We start from the raw sequence: 24371 nt of genomic DNA, 5'->3' as shown, positions 1-24371 counted from the left end.
TTACATAATCCGAGTGTTTCCATAGTCACACCGGAAGCCGCGATTTAAAAAACAGATCGCTTTATGTAACGCCGCGATGGATGCGCAGCCCCCACCCCGCTCCCCCCCGCCCCCCGGAGCCCCGCACGCTGCTCCGCCGCGGCCGGAGCCTGCGCGCTTTTACAGCGCCGAAAGCGAGGGGGGTCCGGGGACAGGAACGAGTTAAATGCATGGGGGGGGGGGGGGGGAAGGGAAATATGTGGGGTAGGCCCGGCAGAGGCCGGTGTCGCTCCCCCGGGGAAGCTGCGGCGGGCGCGGAGCCGGGGCTGGAGGCGGCGGGCCCCCGCCGCACGCCGCCGGTAGCGGGGGACGGTCGGCCGGGCACAAAGGTAGGTTCCCCCGGTGCGGGGAACGGAACGGGGCGGGGAGAGGTGGGGGGGGGGGAAGCCGATGCACCAGCTGCCGCCAGCGGCTCTGCCCCTCTCGCGGCAGATCTCTCCCTGGAAATCCTCCCCGGCAGCCAGCCCTACACAGACGCGCGGTGGATCAGCACAAACCCTTACCCACAGGAGAGAAAAAAAAAAAAAAAAAAATTATCGTCCCACCCTCTCCTTCCCCTCGGTTAAATTCCACCCCCTTCCCCAGTGTCTAAGCTGCTCTCTTGCAAACTAAGTCGCTCTGCTGCCTACGTTTTACATGCATTTCTCCCTTTGCAAACAATTAAGCAAAATCAGTTAAAAGGCACAAATAGGAAATAGACAGAAGCCAGCTACACACCAATCTTCTTCCAGAGTCTTTCTCTGCCTCCATTTTTTTGGAGAGTTTCATCACTTAATTGTCAACAGTTCCTGTCCTGCATTTTTGGCCCAAATGGGGAGGAGGAAAATCAAAAGCCATCCAGGTCTCTCTAAAGTTTTGCAATTTTGCACCAGCACTTTTTTTTGGGGGGGGGGGGGGGAGAGGAGGGGGAGGGAAGGGGAGGGGGGCGGCGGCGATGCGTTTTGCAAAGTCCTAAGGAACCATTTTCAGGCACTGCGTGTGGAGCGGGGGCGCAGGCGTCGCAGTGCCCGGAACGTAAACACTGGCGGGGCCGGAGGGGGCGGGTGGGGGGGGTGAGGCCGAGGCGGGGGGGGGGGGGTGGTGTCCGGGGGCAGCGGCGCGGTACCGGCGCTGGGCTGGCCGCCGGCCCTGCCGTGGCGGTGTTTAGGTCACGAGTGCTGGCGCGGCACGCAGGCGCTGAGCGGCAGCGGCGGCGGGGCAGCGCGGCGCCCCGCGGAGGCGGCGGGGGGGGGGGGAAGGGACGGGACGGGACCGGGGAGGGCACCACAAAGGCGGGGAACGGTCCCTGCGTGGGTACCGCAGTCGCCCGAGACATGTCCTAAAAGTTGAGCGGCTCTGCTTACGCGGGGGGGGGATTGGGTTCAGCGCCGGCTGCCCAGCGTCACGTTTTAAACCCAGGCGCAGTTTTGGAGGATTCCTCTAAAGAGTGGGGAATTAACGTAGCGAACACTGGAAAATAAATCTTATAATACGTGGAGTTGCGATTAATTACTGTGTTTAGTTAAGCACGCTGTTTTACATACACTTGGTTTTGCTGTGCTCCTCTATCACGCGTGCGGCAAGTAGCTCGGCAAGGGAGCCCAACCAAAGGCAAACACCGGCCGGTGCATAAAATGCTCCAAGATCTGCACCTACATCTGTCTTGTGGGAACTGGTTCTAATATCTATAATGTATTATTCGGTGTTAAATAAAGCAAAATTGCCTTTGTAATATGCATGTACAACAGGTAGTTAGAAATCGCATGAAAAAGTAGGTAAAAATTACATAAAATAGCTACTGATACAAAAAATCTTCAGTATAGCCATACTGCGGGTTTTATAAGACTATCAGAGGGCTTCATTTCTAGAACACCAATTGACATCTACTCAAAATTGATGCTGAGCAAATATTAGGACCATCTGATTGCAATAGCAGGGTCAGAGTGCAGGTTTTGAACAGCCTCCAGGTTCCAAAGTGTGGCTCCTCTCTGAAGTGACATCCTTTACCTCCCCTCCACGACCCCCCCCCCCCCCCCCCCCCCCAAGAAAGGGAACATCAAAGCGTACCGAAACCCAGGGCTGGGGGCTGATGGCTTTGACAGCGCTCCTCTGGTTTGCTTTTTGCAATTTTTGAGATTGACATTGAGAATAATTGTGTTTCTACCTTCAGTACAGTACTTGTTCACTGTTGTCTCTCTCTCCTGGGCCAGCAAAAATTGGGAGTGCTCCGATCTAACCAGTACAAATCTCAGAAGTAAATTTTGAACTATCTTTCCATGGCTTTAATTCTCAGATCAGTTAAACGGAGACTGAAACTTTTCTTAAAATATGGCATTTTTCTTTACTATTGCTGTCTGCTTCTACCAGCAGAAACATTTTCATATAGCATCGAGTTGCCCTTTGCATACCTAACCAGTTACGTTCTAGGTACTGTATGAAATGTATTACATATTATGCAAAAGACAAAGCACATTAAAATTCAACTTTGCGGGCCTCACCGGTCTTCTCTTTGGAAAGATCCGTATTTTAATGAACCATGACGTGGATAAAGGCAGGAGAGGTTAGAGTTCTAACTTAGGATTTAAGGCAGTGAGCTGCTCCTTCTGCATCTGCCAGTAACTGTTTGCAGAATCTTGAAAAAATCATGTAATCTTTCTCTAACATCTCCCTGTTTGCAGATGATTGAACTTTATTATCATATAGAAGCGTTGTATAGGCTATATACTGAAGTGTGGATTCCAGATGTCTGTTACAGCAAGTGCATTATTAATCCATAATCCTGAGATGTAGGCATATGTTGACCTCTCAGCCAAGATTACTCAATCTTAAAATTAAATGCATGTGTACATCTGTATGACTGAGGCCAGAGTACTTGTACAAGATAAATGGATGTTACTAGAGAATCATCAGACAAAAAACACATAATCCATCCATTCCACAAAAGTCCACCAAAAAAGACAGAACAGAGACATAAAAGAAAATCAACTCATTTTTCTAAATCTTTTTTTTTTTTTTGGACATGAATAATCTGAGACTCTTGGTGTATGAAGCAAACCCAGCAAGGACTGTATTAATCAAATACACCTGGAAGCACGGAAGTAACTATGTTTCAGAAATATTACAATTTTAATCTATGTATCTCCAAAAATAGAAATAATGTTTTTAACTTTGTTTTTAAGACAGAAATGATTCCTATTAAACTACAATTCATGTTACCGTTGAAATAATACTGCAATCTGTGTATTAATAACCAAAAACCTGTCTCAAACTTAAAAGAACTGGGGAAAAAAAAAGGGGGGCAGGGTGGTAGGCTGTGGATGATGAGAATATCCACAGCTGCATTAGATAGGATAAAAACATTTAGAAGCAATATTAAACCCGTGTGCTTCAGGACACAGGTTAAGTACTGGCAGATGAGGGTTAGGGCTCGTTTCCCCTCTGAGCAGGTCACGTCGCAGGCTTCCAGCAGTGCCTGGAGCTGGGCCCTGTCAGGGACAGGCCAGGGCTGCCGCAAGGCTGGCTTTCTTCACAGTCAAAAATACAGGAAAAAACACTTCAGGTATAAATACTGCAAAAAGGGAGTGGTTATTATTGAGAAAGGGGCTAGTATGAACTGTCTTTAAAAAAAAACCCAACCAACCACTAAAACTTTTTTGCTGGATGTTATTGTAACAAATTATTTAAGATCTAATCATGACAGTGTGCTGGATCCTGACCTTGTTAGCTTGAAACTAGGAGCTGTCATTTAATTAAACTTCTACTGCAGGGCTCATGCTAAAATAAGAACTATAGTGCTGTGCTTGGGAAGGCTGTATGAAGAGATGGGTTAATTTCACCCCTACTGAGCTTTCAAACATAGTTGTTTCCCATTGGATAGAATGGACTGAAATAATCTTAAAACATTTTTTTAAATATCTTTTATCCTGTAAGACCTACCATTCTATATATTACCTTGGGTTAAGATGGAAGACTAGATATTTAACCATTTCGTTGTTTTATGAAGGCAGTTAAAAATGATACATTTTTTCTAGACCTGACAGATCAAAATCTTTCCTCTGCAGAAATTCCGTCAACTAAACTTTAAGCTCTACTTTAGATGAGATTTGCAGAGATGCTTGCCTTAACCTCCTTGCTGCTTGGGACTGCTAACAAACCTTTATTTGCCTTTTGCAACTTCTACTTCTAATGTGTTGTTTTTAATGCAGATCTACCATAATTTCCGGTTTGTGACAACCTGATTTGGTTTTGGTACAATAACAGGAACAAATGGAAGTGGCGATTTGCATGTGAAGCTGGAAATATGTTTTAGAAAAACTGCTATGCAGAGGGTAGCACCTTTGCATGCTCAGTACCGTATCACATTAATCATATGGTACTCAGGGAACCTATTCTTCTTACTCAGTCCTCCTACAGAAAATACAGAAGTACATTTTTAGCAGAAAAAAACCCTATGAGTACCCTTGTGACAGTGTACAGATTTCTCAGGGCTTTCTGGAAAGAAACTTGGACTTCTGCCACCTGCTCCAATTGTGTTCATGCATAAATGATCCAGAGAATGGGTTGACATTACCTCTAATTAGAGGTAATAACAGCCTGCTGCTGAAAGAGCCAGTTCCCTTTCTCTAGCGTGTATGTCCCTCATTTCTCCTGCATTAGGTCTAGTGTTCATGCAGCCACAGGGTAAGCCAGTTCAGTGACCTGATCCAGCAGAAAACTCACCCATTAAGAAAAAAAATTCACTGAAGCTCTGTAGCCATTTGATCGGTGTAATCTACAGGATGGAGAGGACGGTGGGATGAGATGAAGGAAGAGTACAGGACTACACCCTTTTGGTGGCCTTCTGCAATTGCACTGATTAGAGGTAACATCAAACCACAGCTTTGAACTCCAGCATGATTTCAGAAGAACTCCCTGAAGCATTTCCAAGAGTTAATTAAGCATGACTGACTCTTTTTGTTTCAGCTAACTCTAGAGTGGCAGTATAGAGGTGTGTAAAAATGAGTAATTAGAGTTGGAAAGAAAAGAATTTTGTCCTGTTTAGTTTATACCTCAGAATGGAGCTGTAAAATGGAACATAAAGGGGAAAAAGGGTACACTGCTATAGTCCTGATGTTTTAGTTGCAGAAGAAGGCTTCATCTTTAATTTATGTTTTCCTATTTAACAAACCGATTTTTTATTTCTGATAGGAAAGGAAATAATGCTTATTTTAAAGCTACAATGCTGGGGGGCTTGGAAGCTTAAAATTACACATGGGTTTGGTTTGGAAAAGCAGATGGGATGAGATGAGATTTCTTCACTGATTCGGTAGGTCCTTTTCCGTACTGTTTCTTTGAATGAAATATGAACTCAACAGTACATCAGCGTGCAATATTGTTGTATCTTTCTCAAAGCCCTTCCTGATAAACAGGAATAGGAGTGATGGACAGAAGAATAGAGAAACAGTGAGTTCAAAAAGTCTATTGTAATACAGTTGTTTAGAAACACTTGAAGTCCTTCCCAGCTGTATGTCTCTTGCAGGCTTGGGGTTTTTTTTTTTTTTGAGAAATCTGATTTTAGAGAACAGGTCAAGACCTAAGTGTTATTTGTGGGGTAGTGTTCACCCATGATGTTACAGTTCAACTGTAATTTTGTGCAGAAACGAGGAGAAATAGTGAACAATGAATCATGGTTATGTACACGTACATAAAGATTTTTTCATAGCTTATGAGCAACAATGCAAAATATTTTTAAATGTATGATTCCGCAGAAGTTACATGACAGAGACTAAATGTTTGCTTGAGATGTACATTACTGTTTTTTGATGGTTACCATTTCTCCCAACTAAAATGTGGTAATGAAATCACAATATGGTTGTTACTCATTGCTTTGCAACGTGGTGCTCAGACTTAGCCTAAGGCATCAGTGGGAGACGGAGAAAATGCTGATTGTGGTGATGAGGTCTTCTGTTTGTTTTTTTTTTTGTTGGTTTGGTTTTTTTTAAGAATTAAAGCACACTGAACAAAGAGTAGTATTTTATAATGCTAACATATGCTGGACTTTCACTCAAATAGATCCTATACAGTAGTACTGTCACCCATCGAAGAGAAGGAAGGTGGCAAACACTCCATGGAGTCATTTATACAACAGCAGTGGCTTTTATGGAAAGACTGTAAGTCAAACTGATTCTTCTACAGAGGTGTTTTAGTACCCCTGTAGATAAAAATCTAATCAAAAGTTGTTTATAACAAGAAAGCTCTGTTTATTTCCTGAGAAGGGAATGAGATCAAATCTACATGGTAAGAAAGGGTAGTTTCAGGGAATGCCTCTGAAGACTTCAAATCGTTAAGATTTTTTTTTTGGATGCTTCAACTACATCTTTTTTTTAAAAGAATGCCATGTTAAAGAAGAGCATTATGTGACGTATGTTGGTATAGATTGTCATCACCTTTACTATGCATAAGTAAATGAACGACCTTGCAAATCAGATAAAGGTGTGAAGAGAAGAACAAAGCAAAAATGTGAAAGACAATGTGCCGCATTTTTCCTACTTGTAAATAAGGTGGAAAATTTCAACACAATAGAAAATCACCAATGCTTTTGATTTCTAATGGAACGAGCACTGCAGGGATTCAGCTCCTAGGTGACCATCCATGTGCCTGTAAATAGTAAAAGTATCCTTGTCCAGTAATATTTCTATTGCTAAAATCGTATTTTTCTTATTAGAAATTGATAGCAACAGGTTCGTTTCTTACATGTCCCTTAATTCTCCAGACCCACAAGTTTGAGGTGGCACAAGCACTGTATTAAGTCTCACCTTTTCAGAAATCATCTTCATAACTGTGCCATGTATTTGCTATGGAGTTCTGCTATATGCCTCATTTTCCCCTCTGTAAAACACAAAAAATAAATAATGGTTTAAACGGTTTGCACGAACGTGGTAATAAAATCTTTCAACGCTGGCATGCAGATCTGTTGAAATGTTCTGCTTAATCAACTGTATCAGCTGCCTGCTAATAATAAACCGAGTTTATCAGGTGCTCTGGGTGTACAAGATGGTTATGAAAACCTTAAATACGCGACAAACGGTTAGGTCTATCAGTTTTAATTGGAAGTGAGGGTGGGTGCTCAGACTGGTTTAGATCCACAGGACAGCTGTAGATTAAACGATTAACCTTTTTAGGAGGGGAGGCTAATGAAGGAAGTAGTTGAGAAATGGCCTTGTGGTTGTGTTTTGGGGGAAGGCAGCAAGGAGTGGGGATGGAGCAGGGGGACACCCCATCCCTTTCTGCCCTGAGCGGAGGGGCACCTCTACGTGGCAGGGCACCCGCCGCCGGACAGGGGTACACAACACTGACTGAGAAACTACAGATTCCCGTCAGCTACGCTCCAGCCTAACACTGCTCACCCGCCCCGCTGCCGCAACCACCCGGAGGCCGCCCCCCCCCCGGGCCCCAGCCGGGCCTTGCTGCGGGCGCTCGCCCTCCACAGCCCCGCTGAGGGAGGTGGGGGACGGCGGGGTCGCACCTCCCTCAGGGGCAGGCCCCGCTCACGGCTCCCGACGGGCGGCAGCGAGGAGGCCGCGCCCCCCTCAGCGCGCCTCCCCTCTCACCACAGCAGCAGCGGCGGCGGCGGGAAGCGGCCTCTGGAGCACGACGCCCGCCCGCCCTCGGGCTCCCTCGAGGGGCTGCCGGGAAGCGGCCGCGGAGGAGCGGGGCTGGGGGCCGGGCCGGGCTGGGCCGCCCAATGAGGCGGCGGCGGGGCGGTGCCCGGCGGGCGACGGGCGCGCAGACTCGCAGCGCCGCGGCGGCAGCGGGAGCGGCCCCAGCACCGGCAGGAGCCGCCGCCGGGCGCTATGGGGTGTTAGCGCAGCTGGTGCCCTCGCTCTGCCGCCGGAAGGAGCCGCCGTTACCGCCGTGTGCTCTCCCGCTCCCCTCCGTTCCTCCGCCCGCCGCCCCCGCCGCCCGGAGCCCATGAGCCTGAACGAGCACTCGATGCAGGCGCTGTCCTGGCGGAAGCTCTACCTGAGCCGCGCCAAGCTGAAAGCCTCCAGCCGCACCTCCGCGCTGCTCTCCGGCTTCGCCATGGTGAGCGGCCGGCCTCGCCCGGCGGGCAGGGGACCCTGGCAGGCGGCCCGCGGCCTCCCCGGCAGCAGAGAGCCGGGTGCGGGGAGCGGTGCTGCCGCTTCTCCTTTTTCTGACCGGGGAACTCCCCGTCTCCCCTCAGGCTGGTGGCTGCAGCGGAGCGGGGCGGGGCGGGGGGGACGACGAGCACAGCCCCCTGAGGCGGCGTGTGGCACCCCGGGGCGGCGGGAAGCGGGGCGGGCCCTGGCCCTGGCGCCTTTTCCACAGACTGGCCGGCCCGCCCTGACCTTCAGCCCTCCGGGCAGCCGGGGTCAGCGCACCCGGGCGGCGGCCGGGCCGGAGGAGGAGGCCGCCCCGGGTGCAGCGGGGCCGGGTGGGGTGCCCCGGCATGCCCCGGTGGGCTCGTATCGGTAGCTCGTTTTCTGTGGAGAGCTGTCGTGCCGCAAGTTAAAAGCTGCCTCGCGGCTTTTATCTCCTCCGGATAGCTCAGATACCTCGTGCAGGACTTTTGTTCGTTGCTTATTTTTCCTGGGAGGATGCTCGGCATGCCAAAAATCACACTTGGCGGGACGTTCCTGCCGCTTGCTCTTGTAGGAAGCACCGTACGGTGCTGTAAATAGGGAGGTTAACATATTGGGTTTCGGTGTTTCACTTCGCCTCGTGCTCTGGCGTCAAGAGCAAAGCGGGCTGCGCACAGAAAGTCCACAGCTCTTCCAAGGTTGTGGTACTCTGCACTCCCACTCTTCTTCCCAGAACACAACCGCACACGTTGTGCAAACCGATGCGAGGGCAGGTGTTGCACTGGAGCTATTTTTAGGTGAATGAGGAAAAATAACTGATTAAAGTTGACGGTGTCCCTCTGATTCATTACAGCCATCGTTAGACATTTGAAGTTGCGATGTTTCTTTTTTTTAAGGAAATCTTGAGTGTTGCTTAGTTTGGAGTTTTGTGCATGTTTTAGAAACTTCTTTTTTGTTAGCATGTTTTTTGCTTTCACATTTGATACAGAAACGTAGTCTAGTAATCCTAATTGTCTCAAATGAAGGCTCCATATAGATTGAAATTTGGTAACTTAGAGGTTTCATCATATGTCCAGTCCTCTGATGTACTGAGCTGCTAACTATGCAGTCGGCCCCTTTATTCATTCGTGTTAAAAATGCTTCATAGTTGTAAATACCGAATTATGCAGCTCTGACTTGCTTTGTTTTGATTTTTGCCCTGCTTTTAACAAGGTATTTTCGGCCATAAGATGTATTCCCCTTAAGAGCCATTGCTCTAATTAGAGGATGCTGTTTGAAAACATAGCAGCTGGTCTGCAGCAGCCTTCTGATGGTCAAATAAATGTCACTGCCTTCCTTTAATGGCTAAAAACAGAGTACAACTCTTCAAGGGTGGTGGTGGACTGCTATTCATTTGACTGACAGGCGACTGTGTTAGTGCAGCGGCATATTTGAGTTGGTTCTCCTTGGGTAACATGCATGGGGCTGGTAGCTCATACTCTGCTGCTGCTAATGAGTTTTCCTTATTCTATGCCCGTTCTCCTGTGTCAGAGCAGTTTGTCAGGGTGGTTTCTTGAGTCAGGCTTTTACACGGAGAGAGACAACATGGAAAAAAACCTGCCGTTTTGGGGGTTTTACGCGTTTTCATCTAAGGGAGGTTGCATCTCCATTAATAAAAATACTATTATTTAAAAGTCATACTTAATCTCCTAAATCCTTTTGGCTTTTCTCTATATGCTATGTGGACTCTCAAAATCCCATGGATGTATGAGGTGAGGCGGCTTCTACTTCTTTCTTGATTCTCTAGAAGACTTCTAGCAGTTCAGTGTCCTGCAGTTGAAAACTGCTGCTTTTGAATTTATGTTGTTTAGGGTATTTCAGGAAAAAGCCACTTTTTTCTGATTAACAAAATCTCTAGTTGCCAGGAATGTTACATGTGAACATTCATTGTATTTTAATTTTCCGGAAGTAGGCCCTCAAAAAAAATCCACTTTTTTTCTTACTTTAACAAGATCACGCTGGAAATCAACTTGTAGCCTCATTGGTTTTGCTATGACAGATAGTCCTCTAGCTGAGACTTCCTCATTTATTTTCAGAAGAGCTGACTTAACTTTCAAGTATTTTTAGATTTCTTTTGAATAACTTTGCTTATCTTTTAAAGTTGTCCTTCTGCCTTGAAAAGCAGGGCCTTCTTTCTGCTGTCACGCCTATGCATTGTTTACTAAATTCAGCAGATTCTTTGGCACCTGGTATTTGAACAAAATGCTGTTAAAGTACAATCTAGTCTTGGATCTAAAGCTTACAACAGCAATTAAGCGTCATTGTTCCTCTGTTTTCCCTATCTATGCAAGGAAGAAAGAGCCTAAATGACATATCTGGGACCACCCAGCAAATCGATGGGAATTGTCAGGAGTGGAATGTGCTTGTTTCCAAGCCAGCCCCATTGATCCTTGCTCTTTAATTAAACAGTACTTGCAGCCTCTAGTATGAGCTAAGTTTATCTCAGCTAAACTGTTCCTTTATTTCGGACTGATTTTGTGTATAACTGCAGCCATTTTGCAAAGTTTATTCCCTCAAGATTGGTTACCCATACCCTGGTTAAATCATACATGCCAAAGTCAAGAGATTGCCCGGGTCAGTGATGTGTAGAGTATGAAATGCTCAGCCAGGTTGCAAACTCGCAAGTGTTACGCTTCCACAGAGAAGATTGATTAAAAACCTGTTTTAAAATTAGTTTTGTTTTAGAGCTACTCATCACAGTGTGCCACTGTCCATTAGCTTCAGAAACAGTTGCAGGGTCTGGTTATAGTAAACTGATGTTAGAGCTAAGCTCCCACAAGTAAACCTGAGCATTTACTTTGTGCGGGTTTCCATGGATGCTATCGTCCAGTGCCATAGGTCTAGGAGGAAATCTATGGAGCTTATAATCTTGCATTTAGTATGCTTTTCCAATTTATGGGGCCGGCAAGTAATATCAATCCCCAGAATTGTTAGAGGTAAAGAAATAAACTGTAGGTTGTAGGGCATATGTAGTCCATGAAAGAACAGAGGATTCCTTCCATGTGCTGGCAGAGGCATTAAGTATTTCTCACTTGTGTGTTATATACCAGATATTGATGTATGGTGCGTTTTGGGGTTTTTTTCCCTCCATGCCTGGCTTTATCTGTTTTTATTTCTTGATCCAGTTTATCTGAATGCTGGAAATATTTTGCAGATTGTATCCAATATTGCAAACACTAGCTCATCCACACCTACAGTAGCAGTATCAAGCTCCAGTGTAGACAGGCTGCTGGCAGGTTATTTTTGTTTGAACAATTAAGCTGACTTGTTAGCATAATTTTGTCACCAGGGATGCATCACGCAGTAGTATAACAACATCACGATACTAGAGTCACAAATGTTAGGGAAGTTGTTAGATCCCAACAGTTATAAAACTGGAAGACTCAAACATCACCTCCCTCCACAAATTAACAGCTTTGTGAAAATACCTGAGCCTAAACTAGGGGTCTAAATTATATTCTATGGTTGGCTTCATTATATTTAGGATTTGGAGAATGTTATTTACCAGACATCACAGTTTTCTTTTAAATACCTCTAATGATTCAAGCTGGCTAGACTGTTGTCTAGATGGTAATATATATGCTTCAAATATTGAGTATCATCGAAGAACTGTCAACTCTTGCCTTTGAAATATAGCCAATATGGTCTTCTGAAGACAGCCTCAGTCATGTTTTGTAAAAGACTGACTACACTGGTAAATATTTATGAAACTGATTTCCGTAATAACAGTTGATGTTGAAGCAATGCTAGGTAGGACTCTGGCCCCACTGCTGTCAGTGCTGTACAGATACTCAAGACAGCATAGTCCTTGTCTAGAAAAGGTTACTCTGTGGTTCTAAGTACTAAAATGGTCTCTCTGTAGAAGTTGTTCTAGCTGTATTTAACTGGATTGCTGGTAGGATAACATGAAACAGCGGCATTTTGTAACCTGCAGGAAAGCATTACAAGCCCAGTTTCATGGCTTCTGCCACTGCTTGCCTTTTATGTTGCTATTGCACTTACAGATCAGAACCATGCTCTGAAGGATCTTCCGCCATGTGAAAGCTTTCTTGTGTTTCAGTCATGAAAGCAACATTTTGTTGCTCTTTTGAGCATCCCTGTCTCAAGGTTATAGATGACCAAGGCAGTGGAGTATTTGGGGCTCTTGCCATTCTGTCTTCCAGCAGCTGTGAGTGGCTGCTTGTGGCGGCTGTAGTTTGGAGGATGTGCTGTTTCTTCTCCCTGCTGTACTGTCTAATCTGACCTTGTACTTATTGAATAGATGTACTGTAAGTAACACTGTGTAGAGGTACTACCTTCTCAAGATGCAATTACTCCTATTATATGGGTATTGCCTTTTCATGTTTACTAGGAAAATAAAATTAAATCCCATATTTGTATTCCAGTGTTCGCTTTAGCAAATATTAATGTGTTTTGCCATTCTGCAACATATAATAATCCACAGAGTCAAGATTCTAGACTAGTGGATAAATGATGCTTACATTCTTTTCTGTATAAAACAAGTATTAAGATTATTATTTTGACTTACCTTTTTTAATTTCCAGTGACTGATTCTGGCTCATACAGAGTCTTTCTGTGAGTTGTTTATAACTCTTGATGAATGGTGCAGACACTCTGTGAGAGCCTGGCTCTGCGCCTCTGTCTCTGGGAGTGAATAGTACTGTCAGGAAAACAGAGACCGGCTGACCAACTCGGGAGCCGAGGAGACAGCCAGAGGAGTGCTAATTTCCAGTGATGCCATGACACCCATCTCGTTCTCAACTTTCCCCTGTGGTCTCACATACAGACAAGTAATGGGGTAGAAGATGGAATTTGTTTTTGAAATAACCATGTGATGTGAACCTCCAGACTTGGGAGAAACCACCTTTATGTGTGTGGGTGTTTTTTCCTGCTAAGAGTAGCATGTGCTATGAAATGTCACTTGCACTTGTAACTACATGCAGTCAAGTCTAGTCCTAGCTGCAACAAGTGAAGGTAAGAAAATATTTCTGCAGATAGGTGTCGATGGAAATATTTCAGTGATCACCATGTGCAATTTTACCTTAGAGTGTGTTGGTCCAGCGAGGTGAAGGTGGTGTAGCACTGATACATTTCTTGAGGTAAGATTTACAACCTCCTCTAACTGTGTGGATGGACTGTTACAAAATGCAACTGTGATGTCTGATCAACACAGCTTTCTTTTAAGCTGTTCCTGACATACTAGACTGTATAAAAGTTCTTTTGTCCTTCTAATCAGTTTCCAATTTGGGAATGGTAGCTGTGGCCAGGGAAGAGGAGGTGAGAACAGTCTTGCAAAGGTATACAGATAATTCTAGACTTGTGTTCATTAAGAGGTGGTTGATGTCTTTAGTATGACTGATGTTTGAAGCTGACATTGTCCTTTCCGAAGCGGTTTTGCTTGTTACAATCTGTGAGGCAGCTAACTGCATGAGCGGTAGACATAGTAAGAATGTGACCGTACCAAGAGCCAGCGTTTCTCAAAGTATTCCATTAAATGGGTCATTACAAGATTGTCTATAGTTAAACCTAGTAACTTTTAATAGGATTGGTTTCTTGCTCTGTGATTCTTGTCTAAACCTGTCAGATACAAAGGACAGGAGAGCCCTTGTGGTTGGAGCTTTAGGCTGGTCAGATAGCATCTTGTGAGATACGGGAGACAAATCTACAGCCATGGTATTACAGGGCCATCAGTAGTTGTTGACTGCAGCCCCCTGGTTACAGAACGTATTTAGCTAAAATCAGGTCTCTAGTGGAGAAGCAGCGAGGTGTTTGAATTAGCTGTGGCTCTGTCCGGTTTGAAGCTGTTTATCCACAGCGTGCTAAACTCAATCGTGACTCGCAGCTCTGTGTTAATGCTAGTATTTGGTACTGTGAGAGATAGTACGGCAGTTACAGCACAGGCTCCCAGCCCATGTTATGTTCCTGCTGACCAGAGCTCAGAGTCATCTTTGCAGGGAAGGGGAGGAGAGGAAGTAATCTATAAATAGCTGATACAGATTTACTTGAGATAAGGTATTTTATTTCCTTTTCTCTACAGCAGTGGCTACTGACTCTGAAAAAGATGTAAGCCTGTGATTGTCAGAAAGCTCTCAGATACTGTGTTCACTGCTGTTGCTATTACACATGGTAACAAAGAGCAGTTACCTTTTTTTGTGTGTTGAAAGTCTTGAGTTTCAATATGACCTGCTACATGGGTGGCTCTTAACTACAGTTCTTCCATTTGTTTTTCTTCTGATCATTGTCTGTAATGTTTTATTTTCCCTGGATACTTCTTATTTCAGAAACCCCTATCTTAAAACAGTAATTGAATTTGAAGCTTGCATTATGCTGGAATTAAAACCAACATAACTGTCTAGTAGCTTATAAAACTGGGGAATAATGCTAAAATTTGAAGCAAGTCATTAATTTCTGTCCTGCTGCTGTGGTAAAAAGGAACAAGTGACAAACCAGGACAGTTGCTTATCCTGCATTTCAGTAGCAATATGAGCTTAATTTGCAGCTATGTGTGTGACTGGTTCTTTATATTAATTGTTATTGCTGGTGAAAATTGTTTTATTAGTGTATCACAGCTCACTTCTTGCGAAGCAGTGGAGTCAATATTTGTCAGAGGCACTGCATAAGTGCTCTTGTATGGATAGAAACCTTCAGAGCATTCAGGATTTTGATTTTCCTTTAAAAGCAGGAGCTTCTTGTAAGCCACTCTGGTCTAATAAGACGTGGAAGCATTATACACATGTAAATGAAACAAACTTAATACAGGATAATAAACATTAAATAAAATTGAAATGCAGATTCTTCTAGAGAGCAAGTTGTTAAATTTCTTGCACTATGGTCATATTCAGGCTGCCATGACTCTGAAAGCCAGGGGCGTCGGAAGCTTTAACATGATTCTGTGCCCAAATTCAGTTATCTTTGAAAGCGTCTGAATGCCCACCTTCTTTAGGCTTATGAGAACTCCAGTCCTGCATCGTAACATCATGAGAGTCCTCTGATTTTGTCAAGAACCATATTTCAGATTTACAGCTTTGTCAAGGGCTGTAGTAAATCTGTCAGTCATATCTGCAGGATGATCTGAAGTTGAAGTTAGCTCTTCTTTGAGCCAGGGATTAGACTAGATGACCTCTTGAGGTGTCTTCCAACCTACGTTATTCTGTGATTATGCAGCAAGGCAGGATGCTTGCAGCATGGTAGCTGCACAGTAGAAATCATGCGGCAAGTGTTCAAAGAAGCTTTGAAAGTGGTGACAGAGAACGTGCTGAAACATGTTATATTGGACGCTGTGCAGACATCAGTGACCTGCCCTGAGGGGCCTGTCTTCTGAACCAGCATAGAAACCTAATAGACGGCACAGGAAAACATCCTCCTGTGTAGAACATCAGCATGTACTTATGAGTTCAGGCTTTGCATGGATTTGGATCTCATCAGATGAGCTCACTAGCCCTGTTTTTGCAAGTGTTACATTACAAGAGCAGTTGTGATCTGTGCGTTTTGAAATCACAGCATGAGCAAAGGAGAGAACTTCTGATGCTTCGCTTCACTGTTTGAAAACAGGCACGGGGCCTTATAATGAAAATGGAGCTTTTTGTTTTAGGTGCCCGGCTCAAGCTTGGCCCAGGAAGTAAAGAACAGAGGCTTGCAATTGAAAAGAGTTGGCAGTTTTCTGCTGGTTTATAGTGAAAAGGTTCCCAAATTAGCTTCCTTGACAGTTTGAGGAGACAGAAAACATGAACTGATTTTTTCACTTATGGGTCAAGCTGGAGTTACACTGCCAAGTGTGAACACAAGGAGGCTTTGCTGTGCCCTCCTGGAGACTTTTCATCAACTTCAGTAGACTTTGAAATCCTTTGGGCATTCTGCATCCTACAACGTCCCCAAAAGTCTCCCTTTGAATTGAGTACTGAAGTTATCTATTAATCCTGAATGAATGGGAAAGAGAAGTATTTTCTTGCTTCCCCCACTCCTGCTTTTAGGGCGTTTCTAACACCAGTGCCAGTTACAACTGCAACTTAATGCATTTTCTCTTATGGTGGACAGAGACACCTGTAAGCAAATTTTTTCCTGTCCTGTCTGTGAAACTCTTGTGTCTTTTGTTTCTTATGCACGTACTGTCTAGCTTTTATCACATTTTGTCACTGGTCGGTTTAAGAAAAACATCAAAATCCCTTGCTGGAGAATTTGTGGTCTGCAAAGAGTTGTCAGTGTGTTGTGGAGCTGCACCTAATGTGTCTGTCTTGTAAATATACCCTCAACATTCAAATTGGGGGTCTCTTACACTCATCCTTTGGAGGGCTGAGCCTATAAAGCTGTGATTCCTTCAGCATCAATAGAAGTTTTTTCCCAGCCACTGTAGTCTCTCAAGCCGCTAAATTGTGGTGCTTTATCTCAAAGCAGGTGGATATTTTCTTCCTTTTAGCATTTCTGTTATTTACTTTGGTGTAAGATCTTTTCTGGCCCAGCAGTTGATGCAGCTAGTACTCTTCCCTTTTGTTCCAGCTGTGGAGAGGAGGTTGTGAAGTCTCCTTTGGGAGCTTGCCCTCTCCTTGGTGCTTTGCAATTCGTGGCCTCCCTCCTGCAGCTTTCAGCTGTGTGAAGGTGTACGCAAGGCTTCAAGGTTGGGATGGCCGACTGCCCTGCTTCTGCCTTATTTGCACATTGTTAGCATCCCAAACTGGGAATAATTGGCAGTGTGTATAGTGGTGGCTACTCAGCTGCCAGCTTATTTTGCACGATAGAAGACTAGTACTTAGGTTACCTTTCAAGTGTTGTTGATGCTACCCATAATTATTCTTATAGAGAGAGTACACTTGGAATTACATTAAGTAATTGCGTGTTATGGTTTGACTTGAAGTTACACCCTTCCTGCTCGTGGGGTAAATTGTGGCAAGTCTTAAGTAACAACTGTAGTCTTGCTGATTTTCAGAAAACTCTTCTTCTGAGAGATGATTTGGGGCCTACCTACACAACAAGCTTCCTGTGCAAAGCAGGTCTGTATTAATGTATTTGTCAGCCATGTGAACTGAAGCCTTGCTTGTGTAGCTGGAATGCGGGTTTAAGCTATCCCCTCAGTATATAATGGTTGTAGGTACTCCTGGGGTCACTCTTTTAGGGAAACACCTAGCAATATTAAAATAAAGTCTTTTTGACCCAGGAAAACTTGGATTCCTGGTCTGGGCGTTTCCTTTTAATAGTTAGCTGTCCCTATGATTCTGTCAGTGGTTATCGAGGCACAGAGCTATCTGAGTACCTGAATACTACTTAAATTAAGTTGGTTTCTTGCAAGATTTTGTTTTGATCTTGCATGTAATTATAGCCAAATCAGAAATAGGTACATTTAGATTAAATGTAATTATTTAGCATTTCTTTTTAGCTCAGGCTAGGCTAAGAAGAGGAAGAAAAGATTTCTTCTTGGTACTCTCTTGAAATGGGAAGAGAACAGTAGCTCCAGGACAGCTGGTACATTGGAATTAAGAGAGTCTGAAGTTTAAAATCAGATGCTTGATACCATTATTACATGGAGACATTGATTAATGGAAATATAAAATGTCTTCAATATTTGGCGAATTAAATACATCAGTTCTTAAGAGAAAATAAAGTCTTCATCTTGGGAACCTCTTTAGTGGTTTTGCCCTGAAAGTTGGGTTCTTTTACCCAGTGTGCAATAAGCCAATCAACACATCGAGTCGAGATATTTGTCTTTATTGCTATACTGCAGTATAGGGTGCCAGGTCTCCAAATACCTGCACGCCTTTAGAAAGAAAGGTTAAGGTTTTTATACAATTTTGTTACAAGGGAACATGTACAGCAAAAATTGTGATAGGCTACACAGACTTATATAATAAAAAGATCTTTTGAGCATGTCATGCTCTTGTCCAGTTCATTATATTAAGGTGGTCTCACATTTACATACTCATAATCAACAAGTGGGTGTTGATTTTAGTATTAAAATGAAGCAAGGTAAGGCAAGGACAGGGTCTTTACTTGATTCTTGTCCAGCATTGACTAATCTACCGTTATCTATTTCTAATGATTAAGATGTTCTCGGTTCTACATACCGCACATATTCTAACTCTCTACTTATCTTAAGTTTACATGATCACCTAGCAGCATCTCCAAGGTAATGCATTTCTTCATACCAGTTATTTCAAAGTTTGTTAAGTTTTGCCAACTTTGTGAGTTCATTCTGTGAGTTACTATAACAGTGTCGTGGTTACGTTAACATAAGTACCAGGATAAAGGACTAAAATGTCTTGCGATGCTGGATGGTTTTGAGTCTAGACATACACCAGAAAATTTACAAGAAAAAAAATTTGATAAGTATGGAAATGAATCCTCAGTGGTGAAGGATTCATTGTTCTGTGAAAAACACAGGAAGCCCAACATGCTACGAGTGCATTGGGACTTAACAAACAATCCTGCAGAAGACAGACCCAACAACCAAATATTTATCCTCTCAAATGTGAAGTTTCCCACGGTTGGGAAATGGTATTTTTAAATCTTCAGGCAAGAATTGTGTATGCATTAAAGTAATTTCTTCTTGAGTTTCTTCTAACATTTGGAAACTGTTTGCTAGTTGGCTGGGTGGTTCAGCTTATGACGATAAAAGCTTTCAATAAAGGAATTAAAATATTGGCAAATGGCCTTGAATGCCTGTTGAAACATGTCTGAGCAAAACTCTTGGTTGTCTTAATATTTGGTGTGTTAGCAGTTAAGAGTTCTGGTGTCCTGGAACATGCTGGTTCTGGGAGTGTAAAAAGATGGGATCCCAGACTAGGTGTAGCTTGGCTCAGCTCTTGCAAAATAGTGAGGTTTGAATATTCTTACTGTTTTTGCAGCTCTCTTTGGGTACTGGTTTCTATGTCTCCCAGCATCCATACTTCGTGAAAATTTCTTCATATCAGCTTGATGAGAATTGGGGTGTTTGAAACATATGCTCTAGGCTGAGTAATGTCCAAACCATTAATAATGGCATGTGGTAATGGGCTAAACCTGTACTGATGGGACTCAAAAGAGCTGATTTGTTTCAGGCACTGCGTTGTATGACCTGATTTCTTGGTCTTTTTGACGGCAAACTGGTATGTTACAGGAGAGCTAGGCTCATGTTTTAGTGCTGCCAGGAGTCTAAGGCCCTGGTACGACTGCTTTCTCCTCAGTTTCATGGGCCTGTGCCAGCTTCATTGTTCATCAGAGGCATTGCAGAAACAGCTCAGCTTACTAAGCTAGCAGATTACCACTTCTTAACCAGGTTAGTTTTGCTGGGCTAGCAAGTTGAGTCATTTCAACAAAGGATCAAAAGTGGGCAGCCAAGGTGCAGCAAGGGCTGGTGTGGATCAGTCTGAACTGTGCTGAAGGGCAGCTTCTACATCTTCCTTCTATGGTGTACATGTGTCTATGTTTAAGACTGCCATTAGATTTTTTTTCTCTGCATTTTAAACATATTTTGTCTAATGAGATCCTTTGAGAAGCAGCACTAAACGTAGAGGCGTTGTTGCATTATTCCCTCTTTGGAACTGTGCTTTGTCTGAAAGGCAAATTTATCAGGAAAGATTATTTTTCAAGAGGGCTGCTGGGATTAATGTCGCTTATCAATTGCACATGCATGAAACCACCTGACAGTTTTAAAAACTGTTAAAAGGCATTCTAGTTAATTTTCTTTGTCAAAAATATTTGAGCTGGGTTTATGAGTTTCCTCCTGCTGTTATTTAATGCTAATTTCTGCTCCTTAAGCACAGGCATGCTTGGAGATCTAAGTTTATAAAAGGGCGTGGCTGCATACGGTAGTGGAAGACTGGACCTTGGAGCATCTTCATGAGGATAGCACTGCTTGCCCAGAGATGAGGCTAGACACAGCTTCCAGAGTAAGAGTAGCTAGTGCTATCTGGGAGCATTCTATGTTATCTTTTCTGGGAGACAACTGTTTGTCTTTCCTCCAGCCTTGAACAGGCCTGTTTGGCTGCCATGGACTTTGTGGAGACTTCCATGTTTTGGATCTGCGTTCTAGAGTCTGCTTAAATAATTATTTTGAGTGAAAGAATATAGTTGAGAGCCCCATGGAAAGGTGACCTTCCAAATGAAAGCCTCGGGCTCTTCAGAACTTAAAAAAAAAAAAAAAAAAAAAAAAAAAAAAAAAAAATCCAAGGAGAAAAGACCACCAAAATTGTGACGGACAGTCTGCTGCCTTTGCAGGCTTTCATCTTATAGATACCTCCTTCAAAATACTTCGTACGGTATTCGTTCTACATAAGTATGGGGCACAAAACATTTCCTAATGCCCAGCAAAATTTATAATCTATAGTGAAAGACCAAAAGTTGCCTTTACAATATAACACGTGAAAGAAGAAATGTTTCACTTTGTGATCAACATACTTTGACTCTAAAAGTTCAGCTGTTTTCTTGGAATAAGCTGGAGGTGGCAAGGTGGTTGTGCTGTTAAGAGCTTTTATGCATACTGATGGTTTGCTCTACAGCAGAACAGTAAGTATGAAAATAGTGGCCTGTGCTCAGACCTAAATTTGGACCTAATGAAAAAAGCACAGATTGACATGAAGAGAAATTTAAATGCAAACTATTATTTTGTCTGGACCAGATGATCTTCTGGAAACAGGATTTAAACTTAAAATAGTCTATAGTCAAATAATATGTACGTAATTGCATCTCTCTTTTCTTTCCTTTTCAGGTGGCTATGGTAGAAGTTCAGCTAGATGCAGAACATGACTACCCTCAAGGTCTCCTGATAGCCTTCAGTGCCTGTACTACTGTCCTTGTTGCAGTTCACCTTTTTGCACTCATGATAAGTACCTGCATTCTTCCAAATATAGAGGCTGTTAGCAATGTGCATAATCTCAACTCTGTAAAGGAATCTCCTCATGAGCGTATGCATCGGCACATTGAGCTTGCGTGGGCATTTTCTACTGTCATTGGGACTTTGCTCTTTCTTGCAGAGGTGGTGCTACTGTGCTGGGTGAAGTTTCTTCCTTTAAAGAAGAAAACTGATAATCCACTCCAGGGCAACAGTTCTACCATCACATCAGGACAGGCAGCAGCCATTGCATCAACGTCTATTATGGTTCCCTTTGGTTTGATTTTCATTGTGTTTGCAGTCCACTTCTACAGGTCACTGGTGAGCCATAAAACAGACAGGCAGTTTCAAGAACTGAATGAACTTGCTGAATTTGCACGGCTCCAGGATCAGCTGGATCACAGAGGTGATACTATCTCCTCAGCTGTTACCCATTTTGCGTAAACCTGTACTTAAAGAAAATAAACCCACTATTCTGCTTCTGCCATGTTAGGTTGACTCCCCTGTGGATGAACTGGTTGAGCTGTTGATTATTGTTTAAAGAGAGATTATGATTGTTGTTCTAACCCTTTAGAGAGGAAAAAAAATGTTCCTTTAGTAAAATTTTGGCTATCTGACATCTGCAGGAATGGATGGTGGGGTATGCTTGCACTGCATATGTATCCCTCCTCTTGTGAACACTGTCTAGATTGCTTCTTTTTAATGCTGAATGGTGGCTGTATAAATACATGGAAGATAACATTGTAAATTTGGGTATTTGTTAGAGATGGGTAGAGAAGCTTTTTTTTTTTTTTCCCTCTCTTTATTTGATGTTGGCATTTACTAGAAGATATTGCTTGTCCGATCCATATTGCATGGCATGATACAAATTACTTGGGATATGCAGCAATTAGCACTTGGTTTCAGTGCTAGTGCTGTTCTCTCTAGAAAGCCTGACAGATGGTAGAAGCGAAAGCTTTCCCACTACTTTCCCCAGTATGTTTTGCTGCCAAGTAATTATTACTTTACTGATTTCTTCAGCGCCTTTTTCCCGTGGCAGTTACACATTTTATAACTTGCTAAACACCCATGACTAGTCTTACTGCGATGTGGTATGGCCACATGAGTAGGAATGAGACTCTACTCTACTCTTCCTTGGAAGAAAATAAAAGCAATAACTGTTTTAAAGTTCTCACGAGCCGGCACATATTATCTGGAGAGATAGGTTTGCCTGTTTCCCATTTAGGAATCTTTTTTTAAAAAGAAGGAACTAGATGGAGATTATCACTGGATAATTTTTTTGCTTGATAATCAGAACCACTGCTGTTTTTTTCCAAGCCAAAGTAGTAATTATTTTATACTTTTATATTAAATATATATTTTTAATAAATCCTCAGATACAAACAGCAAAAGGTGCTTTCTCTGCGTTGGATTCCCAAGTAATTAGCTATGCCTTGGTCTTCCTTGTTTAGAAAAAGTCGTCTTCTTGCTGAAGTGTTGTATTTGATAACTTGTTACACATTTTTGCTTCCAAAGGATCTGGAAGACTACTTTTCTCTATGTATATTTATTTATGAAAGGAGGTTATTTGTAATTAATATTGCTGCTTACTTTCAGACACACGTCTGTGACAGCAAGGCTACTGTGTCGTTTTTTAATTTCCTCTTTAAACAAAAACTTCCATTTGGTCTCTTAGATAAGAGGTTTGTCCAAGAAAGATTGCAGCAGTTGTCCTGGGCTGCTTCAGTAATTCTAGCTATGTCTAGAAGTGGAATTTTTTTCGAATGCAGTTCTTCTATGGAGCAGCTTTGGGCTTTACTGGGTAAAAGCTGTTTTTTGAACACAAACTGAGACAGGTTTCAAGTCTAATGGAACAAAACTTGACCTCCCTATCGTATCTAACACTGTGGAAAAGAAACCTGGGATTTTGAAATTAGACAGGAATGAACGTGACAATACAGTGCAGCTGTACCTGCCTGAGCCTGGGCTGAACATGGTCTCTCACACCCAACCTCCATCTCAGGTTATCCTGACATATTTACAAACTGTAGGATGTGTCTACAGAGTTAGAGTGGCAGAGTGTGTTTACTACTGAAGCAGCTTCATGAAGTGAATGGGACTGATTTCTCATGTCAGCACCACCGCAGTGGAAAGTGTTGACAAGGTTACCCGTGGTGCGTTTGTATGCTGAAAAATAACTGTAAAAAAACCTGCTGGGCTTTTTTTGCAGCAGCATTCTTGGTTCACAAGCAGAAAACAGCTTTCCACTTGCCCTTTTCACAAGTCCTTCTGGTGTACAGAGGCCAAACTGGATTTTCTCTAGCTCTGCCATTACATTATGCTTCAAATATATTCTATTACTGATGTAAATCTGCTGATGGTGAGAATTGTGACTACAGTCCCACAGGTGTTCATTCATGGAGCACTGGAAGGATTATGTTAGTAAAGGCATTAATGAAGCAGCATTCCAAAACATGAAATCTTAGTAGTAGGCACAAAATGTATTTTCTCATCCTTTACTGGAATACTAGTCCTGTCTTGAGGAAAAAAAGACTTTTAAAAACCCTCAGTAAAGGAAGAAAACCTGACTCAATATTCACACTAGAGCAAATGGTTGAAAGGGTGCTGTCAGGCTTAAAAATTATGCTTCTGTCCATAAATTGTGTGTTTAAACATTACAATGTTATTTTGAATGGAAGCCCAGAAAATAGATTTTCCAAGTTTATTTTGTAAGATTACTTGCTGTCCTGGATAAGTAGCTGAATTTCTCTTTATTTTGTGGATCTTTTACAAAGTGACAGAGAAGTGTGGGGGTTTTGGTTTTGTTTAAGAAATACAGAATTAGAAGCTAGTGGGACAACCTTATTTTTAACTTTCTCAAGCTGGTAGGTTCTGAGCTAATGGTGCTGTTATTACAGCTGCTTTTCTGACTATTTTCTGCACTTTAAGCCATGATATTGAATATGTTTCCCTCATTTTCCAGCCGTGGAAATGGTCATGAAAGTTACACCTTGGGCACAGCCTCATAACTGTGTGCCAGAGGCAGTAACTAGACCCAAACACGTGGATCTAAACCTTAAGAGTGCACTTAGAATTTTTTTTTATCCCTTATTTATACTAATGGTATTATGCATTCACCTCAAGCATTTTAAACATTGGTTATTGTATATCACTTATTTAGATATAAAATACTTCAATGAAATAAAATATACTCAATTGTTGCTGATTATTTGTTATCTAGAGGCCTAAAATATGCTTATTTTCTCTATCCCTTATCTCTTCAGCTAGATTGTGCTAATCCTAACTGTGTGTTTCTGAGGATCTCTTAAATATGTTCAGTTACTCATTTCAGTCATATGAAGATAAAACTTCCTGTTCATGCAGACAGGTGTAAAGAATATAATGTAGTTGACATGCTTTCCCTCCTGTCAGCACTCCTTAAATCTTGGGACTAAGCA

General features: G+C 42.9%; 2 protein-coding genes and 1 long non-coding RNA gene across 13 annotated transcripts in view; 2 read left to right on the top strand and 1 right to left on the bottom strand.

The window, feature by feature from the left end:
* KDM2B (lysine demethylase 2B) overlaps window positions 1–8132 on the bottom strand; it is a 127483-nt gene extending 119351 nt beyond the window's left edge. For 2 of the 8 annotated variants that reach the window (XM_030024210.2, XM_030024212.2), the window contains exon 1: window positions 757–935. In XM_030024210.2, coding sequence (XP_029880070.1) covers window positions 757–807 — 51 coding nt within the window. In that variant the 5' untranslated portion in view covers window positions 808–935. Of the gene's footprint in view, window positions 1–756; window positions 936–6812; window positions 6886–7607; window positions 7668–8019 lie in introns of those variants that run through there. The other 6 variants (XM_030024219.2, XM_030024220.2, XM_030024213.1 and 3 more) reach the window with 5 other exon arrangements.
* Window positions 5–24120, top strand: ORAI1 (ORAI calcium release-activated calcium modulator 1). 4 transcript variants are annotated; one of them, XM_030024226.2, is made up of 2 exons: window positions 5–368; window positions 20812–24120. In XM_030024226.2, the coding sequence occupies exons 1-2, from the start codon at window positions 81–83 to the stop codon at window positions 21376–21378; spliced, it is 855 nt and encodes a 284-aa protein (XP_029880086.2). In that variant the 5' UTR covers window positions 5–80; the 3' UTR covers window positions 21379–24120. The 4 variants fall into 4 exon arrangements, 3 of the variants coding, with proteins under 3 accessions (XP_029880086.2, XP_029880087.1, XP_040981645.1); XR_005933123.1 differs by lacking the exon at window positions 20812–24120 and adding an exon at window positions 4796–6944 and having other exon boundaries at window positions 98–368; XM_030024227.2 differs by lacking the exon at window positions 5–368 and adding an exon at window positions 7779–8082.
* On the top strand, window positions 5119–6944 carry LOC121233511. Its single transcript, XR_005933125.1, has 2 exons — window positions 5119–5323; window positions 6070–6944. It is a non-coding gene; the product is annotated as an uncharacterized LOC121233511 (long non-coding RNA).
* Window positions 24121–24371: the final 251 nt, after the last annotated feature.

The sequence above is a fragment of the Aquila chrysaetos genome, chromosome 9 (assembly GCF_900496995.4).
Source record: "Aquila chrysaetos chrysaetos chromosome 9, bAquChr1.4, whole genome shotgun sequence".
NCBI classification, from domain to species: domain Eukaryota; kingdom Metazoa; phylum Chordata; class Aves; order Accipitriformes; family Accipitridae; genus Aquila; species Aquila chrysaetos.
The sequence above is the reverse complement of the archived record's forward strand: the minus strand, read 5'-3'. Positions and strand labels throughout refer to the sequence as shown.